We start from the raw sequence: 6,425 nt of genomic DNA, 5'->3' as shown, positions 1-6,425 counted from the left end.
ACACATGTTATCCTGGGTCTTTTTATTTGTTGTTTTTTTTTTGTTAAATTTGCCTTTTTAAAAAAATTATTTTTTAATTAAATCAAATAAATTGCTTAAATATAAATATAATATACCCGCTTTATAATAATTTATTTGGTTTTTATCGGAGTTGTTGCTCAGCTGCATGTGCGATTTCTTTCTTTATTTAGCCTAAAAAAACCACTTTTTGTTATTTAACTTTAAAAAACAGGCCATTTCTTTTTTGTCCCGCGCTCTTGTCCTATTTGTTCCTTTTTAAATTGTTTTTATTTGATAAAAAATAAATATCCAGCGTCATTGATTGTTGCGTGATTAAATGAAAAATAACTTAATAAATAAAAAGTTTTTGTTCAGCGGGATGAATGATCCATATCCCGGGAATAATAGGTTGACTTGGTTCACTCTTGTCTTTTTTAAAACCTTTTTTTCACCTGGTATTTTTATTTTTATTTTCTCTTTTAATAAGATGCGGTGGGCCATGCATCTTCTGGCTTGATTGTTATTTTTTATAAAAAATTTAATGCATTTTCAGCCCCGAGAAGTGTTAAAACAAAAAAAGAAGTGCAAAAATTACAAAAGTAAAAATAGTAAATTCATGTTTTTATTGCTACTTTTAGTAATGGATTCTACCACTAAAAGTAAATAACAACAAAAACAAATATACATTTAAAGCACACATGAAACCTACTCAGGCCCAATCAAAATTCGCTAAAAAAACCCCTGGTATTAAGCCCATACAGTGAACCAGGCCCCTGAGCTTATGCTACGCATAGGACGCACATTAGCATCCGCTCCTGGCCGGCAGTCCAGCGAGGGAGTTGCTGCTTCACTTCAGTGTATAAAAGCATTGATATTAAGCGCACGCACATCCAAAATTTCGGGGATTCCCTTTTTCCCTCAAAATTTTTTTATTGCATCTTTTCAAAATCCTCTCCGCGCCAGATTCATCTCTCACATTTCCATCTCTCTCTCCGTCGATCTCAAAACCCTAATTTTCCCGAGAAAATAAGAAAAAGAGAGTAAAAATGCCGAGAGAGATAATCACGCTGCAAGTAGGACAATGCGGGAACCAGATCGGCATGGAGTTCTGGAAACAGCTTTGCCTCGAACACGGCATCAACAAAGATGGCATTCTCGAAGATTTCGCTACTCAGGTAGGTCTTCTATTCTCACTCTTTATCTTTTGAAAGATTGTATTCTATTGTCTTGACCTAAATCAGGGAATTTAACTGTCTGCTTTTTATTGTTTTCCCTTTTCTGCTGTTTATTTGGAAATGTAAAATAAAAATATATAATCTGTGAACTCTAAGATGATAGTATTAATAGGATTTCGATCAATGTCTATTTGTTGAATTTGGTGTGATTCAGGGAGGTGATAGGAAAGATGTGTTTTTCTACCAAGCGGATGACCAGCACTACATACCACGAGCATTACTAATTGATTTGGAGCCTAGGGTCATCAATGGAATTCAAAACAGTGAATATCGAAATCTTTACAATCATGAGAACATCTTTGTTTCGGATCATGGTGGTGGTGCAGGAAATAATTGGGCCAGTGGATATCATCAGGTTTGTTGCCTTGCTGTCCCATGTACTAGATAATTTGATTTCTTTCTTTTGGGATATTCAGGGTAAAAATGTTCTTACCTTTTTTAGAGTTTGGCAATTAGGTTCTTATTGTCATCAACTGATTGATTTCTGTTTTCTTTATTTGTTACCGGTCAGGGAAAGGGTGTTGAAGAGGATATAATGGACATGATTGATAGAGAGGCAGATGGAAGTGATAGTCTTGAGGGTTTTGTTCTATGCCATTCAATTGCTGGAGGAACAGGCTCAGGTTGCTTTACTTGTCAATTTGTCATTGCCTTTTCTTGTCTATTTAAGTTCTGAAGTTTTGATGCATTTGTGTAGTACTCTCACACAAACTATATTACTGATATTTTTTGTTAGAATCTGACAAGTGGTCATGATTTGAACACTTGAATTAACACAGTTCTGGTAAGCGTAGATTGGTTCCAAGTTAGATTGCTCTTGGTTTATAATAGATAATTTGTGAATCGTACTTGATAATATTGTGGCCACTGGCACATAATCAAAATGGCTGCACAATATGTGAACTTATTGTTGCTAATATATGATGGAACCCAGATAGAGCTCTTAGTTTCTGGTTTGCTTACTTCTTGAGTGTCTGCATTATGTATTGAAGGTATGGGCTCGTATCTGCTGGAGACTTTAAATGATCGCTATAGCAAAAAGCTGGTCCAGACATACAGTGTATTTCCTAACCAGATGGAGACGAGTGATGTGGTAGTCCAACCCTATAACTCACTTTTAACACTCAAGAGACTGACACTAAATGCAGATTGTGTTGTTGTTCTGGACAATACTGCACTGAATAGAATTGCTGTTGAGCGCCTACATTTGTCAACTCCCACATTTGCTCAAACAAACTCTTTGGTATCTACTGTTATGTCTGCTAGCACAACTACTCTGCGGTATCCAGGATATATGAACAATGACTTGGTTGGTCTTCTTGCATCTTTAATTCCAACACCAAGATGCCATTTTCTCATGACTGGATATACACCACTCACAGTGGAGCGTCAGGTAAGATTCGAACTTGATTTCTTTATGGTTCTATTTAATTTGTTCGATAACAATACTGTTTCATTAGTAGTCTTATAATTGATTATGTAAAAAATGAGATTCTCAGTTAATTGATAATTAGAATCTCTTCAGTAGTTTTATGGATTTTGGTGAGACATAGTTGGATTATTTCAGATACACCAATCAGCAGCTCCATCAAATAATATTATTTTGGTTTGTCATTTCTTTATATATTTTCACTTGGCATGCTAATGCTCTTAAAGGAGGATTTGCTGATGATCTGATGCAAATAATCTCATGGCAGGCTAACGTGATTCGTAAAACTACTGTACTGGATGTTATGAGAAGACTTCTGCAGGTGAGAAATTTCATTCCTTTTTGTTTAACCAAAGTGCAGTTAGGTATCAAACTGACCCTTTTTTTTTCAGACCAAGAATATCATGGTTTCCTCTTATGCACGAACAAAAGAAGCTAGTCAAGCAAAATACATTTCGATATTGAATATTATTCAGGGAGAAGTGGACCCTACTCAGGTAATAATTTCTTATAGTTTATGAACCTGTTAGAAGTCTCTTACTGTAGAAGACTGCTTGAAAAGATGAATGAACTTGTTAAGTTAATCACCATGAGGGCAGCACATTTGGGAAGTCAACCCTTAGCTGCTTCCATTTTTCTCTCTCCATATCTGCCTCATAATTTGGCTTTAGTTATGTGATACTTTAGTTTCAGTAAGTTGGCTTTTTGTTAGGTCAGCCCAGCTATAGTGTCACTGTGTTGATCCTGTTTTATCTTTTAGCTTTGTCTAGGGTCCCTTTGTGCTTGTTACATGGTTTTGCATATCATTACATGGAGAGGCTGCTATTAATAGAGTTGGCTTTTTGCATATCATAAGCGCAAGCAGTTTTTTCTTTTTGCACACAAGTAAATTCATCTATATTGCATTGCTTACTCTTTTATCAGGTTCATGAAAGTTTGCAGAGGATTCGTGAAAGGAAGCTTGTTAACTTTATTGAGTGGGGCCCTGCAAGTATACAGGTCTTTTCCTATAGTACAATGAATAAAACCTTTTTCTTCATTCCATTTACTCTTTTCCTCTTCTAATCAGATTATAATATCTGCTCATGTTATATTTTTTCCTTTTCTTTTTGAAGGTTGCTTTGTCTAGAAAGTCTCCTTATGTTCAAACTGCGCACAGGGTAGGAACAAAATCTGCGCCCTTACTTTCTCGGTTTTGGTTTATTTTTCATTAGAATCTTACGAAAAACATAAATCTTTCTAGAGATTATGTTATTCAGTTTCATATGTCAATTTTGAAGATGTTGAATTTCTCATGTAATGTTTAGCGTAACTGGAATGTTATGCAAATTTTGTGAAAGAATAAATGAGCAAACTGCATTTGTAGGTAAGTGGGCTCATGCTAGCAAGCCACACTAGCATCCGCCACCTCTTCAGCAAATGTTTGAGCCAGTATGAGAAGCTGAGAAAAAAACAAGCTTTTCTTGATAACTATCGAAAATTTCCGATGTTTGCTGTAAGTTGCCTTTCTCATGTTTCTCACATGCCTCTGGTCAGTTGTCAATACATGGATTATACTATACAGTCCCTGTTTTATCTTCAGCTAGTAATCATGAAAAAGGAACCCATCTTTTCGATCAGAAACATTACGGTTTTATTGTTCACAATGCTCCATTTCAGATCAGCAACATGATTTTGTTAATCTCCACTAGCCCTTTTTGGCTGGAGTGTAGAATGCTTCGAGATAAGGTGCACTAGCTTTGTAGACTGCTTTTTTATTATCTGTTGCAAAATGTTTTTTCAGGACAATGATCTTTCTGAATTTGATGAATCACGGGACATAATTGAGAGTTTAGTTGATGAATACAAAGCCTGTGAGTCCCCAGATTACATAAAATGGGGAATGGAGGTACATGACTACTGGCCCTGACTTTCCCCAGATTACATCTTATCTGTATGCTGCTGATTTTATGTTATATTGCAGGATCCGGACAACCTTTTAACAGAAGAAGGTAATGCTAAAGGAACAGTGGATCCAAAATTGGCAATTTGAATTACCAAGTAAGTTAAAAAGTTTATGCTTCTAGGTAATTGCTATAATTATAGGTTCTATTTGTGTTTCCTCTCATTGAGAATTACTTCAGCGAGTTGAATTTTATCCGACGTATAGTTCAGTTAGATTTTTTTGCAAATTTTTTCTATATAGAATGCCTTTCTGAAGCATGTTTTTGTAACTTTAGCATGTATGAGACTGCAGGCTGTAAAATAGCACCTTTATGAATGTTTATGCAAAATAGATTGGAAGATCCTGTTAGCTTGTGGTAGTTTCACATTGAGTGAGTTGTTTGTGTCTTATTTTGTTCTCGGATCCCTGTATCTTGTATTCTTGTCTCTGTTTCCTTTCTGCAAAAAGGTGACTAGCTTTGAATTTTACTCATTTGCAGATTGTAGTTATGATGCTGAAAGCACAGTTGAAAACTGATTGTAAGTAAATATGACAAATTTATGGTTTGAGATCTTTTTTTTTGGGTGTGAAGATTGGTGATTTCGTGGTGTGTCGATTGCTTGGGTGTTTGATTTTGTTAGTCTTCAAAAAAAGAAAAGGAATCCCAACCCACTCCTTGCAGATTTTGAGTTTTGTTGGATCAGGTTTTTCATTATCTTTCAATTATTACTAAATTTCATGGAACCTAGAGGACAGAGACTACATTTGCAGTCAGATAATGAGATTTCCTGCTTGGATGTCTTTGATGCTTTGCAGGTGTTAATTCTATTCGGGACTAAATTTGCAGTATTGACAAGTAAAATTATTTTCGTGATTTATCACACCCTTTTTTGTGTAATATCTCAAAACATGGCATGTGAAGCATTTTCTGTGGTCCCGTCCACATGGTAGGTTGGTAATGGTCCAACAGTGTTTATTGATATGGTGGTTATCCATGCTACCGGGTGGCGTTGTGATTGTCCTGTACGGTTTGTATAAATTATGAAATTTATCTTGTGGTGTCAAAATTCCAGATGTGGTGTTTGGTGTTCCGTGCTTTCTGAATCCATTGCATGTGTTGTTATGGTGGTTTATTTCATGTGATTTTAAATCACCCGAGTTACAACTTACCCATGAATGGTGTTTGCTTTCTTCAACCTGTGCATATATGACTAGCATAGGATTGATAGAAGAAGGGAAAACAGATGTTTGATGATTAATTGCAGCAACCAGACTGGAAACTTTTGCCTTGAATTTTGGGCTGATTCCAAGTTTGTTTGCATGCAAGCAGAGCATTTATAACAGCATATACTAACACGATAATTTTTTTTATTTATGTAACCATCTCCTTCTTCATATTTCCTAGGAAGGTGAGAATATCCTGCTTGACATTATTGCTGTTGACTCAACATAAAAATTGAGTAAAGACCGGCCGCTTGAGTTTAGTTCGAAGCCAACTCTACGGTTTGCCCACCCACAAATTTGTGTGGCACTATTAGCTTAGCGCTTCTTTAACCACATACGGGCATGGTTCCGAATAAGCCAGTCAATTCCCTTTCTTTCAGTGTTAATCCGAGTAAAAAAAAAAAACATTGTTTTCCATTTAATTGTAGTCTTAGAATGTTGGATTCTTCCTACGTACATTCAAGTATTTTCGGTTTCAATTTCATATTTAGTAATCCACCCATATGTAATTAATATCCTTGTCAGAGTTTTCAAATTTAATATTGTCAGATAGAATACAAATCTGTTGTCAATTATTATTAGCTAATGAGATTCACAAGTTTTAAAAGTAATA

The 6,425-nt window shown here is 35.5% G+C and overlaps 1 protein-coding gene across 4 annotated transcripts; it reads left to right on the top strand.

The window, feature by feature from the left end:
- Positions 1–824: 824 nt before the first annotated feature.
- Positions 825–6,325, top strand: LOC7494134 (tubulin gamma-1 chain). Of its 4 annotated transcripts, none has more exons than XM_024585387.2 (13): positions 826–1,175; positions 1,390–1,590; positions 1,747–1,858; positions 2,228–2,628; positions 2,933–2,986; positions 3,057–3,161; positions 3,589–3,663; positions 3,780–3,824; positions 4,031–4,159; positions 4,448–4,552; positions 4,628–4,704; positions 5,088–5,127; positions 5,994–6,325. In XM_024585387.2, the coding sequence occupies exons 1-11, from the start codon at positions 1,047–1,049 to the stop codon at positions 4,694–4,696; spliced, it is 1,425 nt and encodes a 474-aa protein (XP_024441155.1). In that variant the 5' UTR covers positions 826–1,046; the 3' UTR covers positions 4,697–4,704; positions 5,088–5,127; positions 5,994–6,325. The 4 variants fall into 4 exon arrangements, with proteins under 4 accessions (XP_024441156.1, XP_024441155.1, XP_024441154.1 ...); XM_024585386.2 differs by lacking the exon at positions 5,994–6,325 and adding an exon at positions 5,405–5,679; XM_024585388.2 differs by lacking the exons at positions 5,088–5,127; positions 5,994–6,325 and adding an exon at positions 5,405–5,679 and having other exon boundaries at positions 825–1,175.
- The last annotated feature ends 100 nt before the right edge of the window (positions 6,326–6,425 follow it).

The sequence above is a fragment of the Populus trichocarpa genome, chromosome 14 (genome assembly GCF_000002775.5).
Source record: "Populus trichocarpa isolate Nisqually-1 chromosome 14, P.trichocarpa_v4.1, whole genome shotgun sequence".
NCBI classification, from domain to species: Eukaryota; Viridiplantae; Streptophyta; class Magnoliopsida; order Malpighiales; family Salicaceae; genus Populus; species Populus trichocarpa.
The sequence above is the reverse complement of the archived record's forward strand: the minus strand, read 5'-3'. Positions and strand labels throughout refer to the sequence as shown.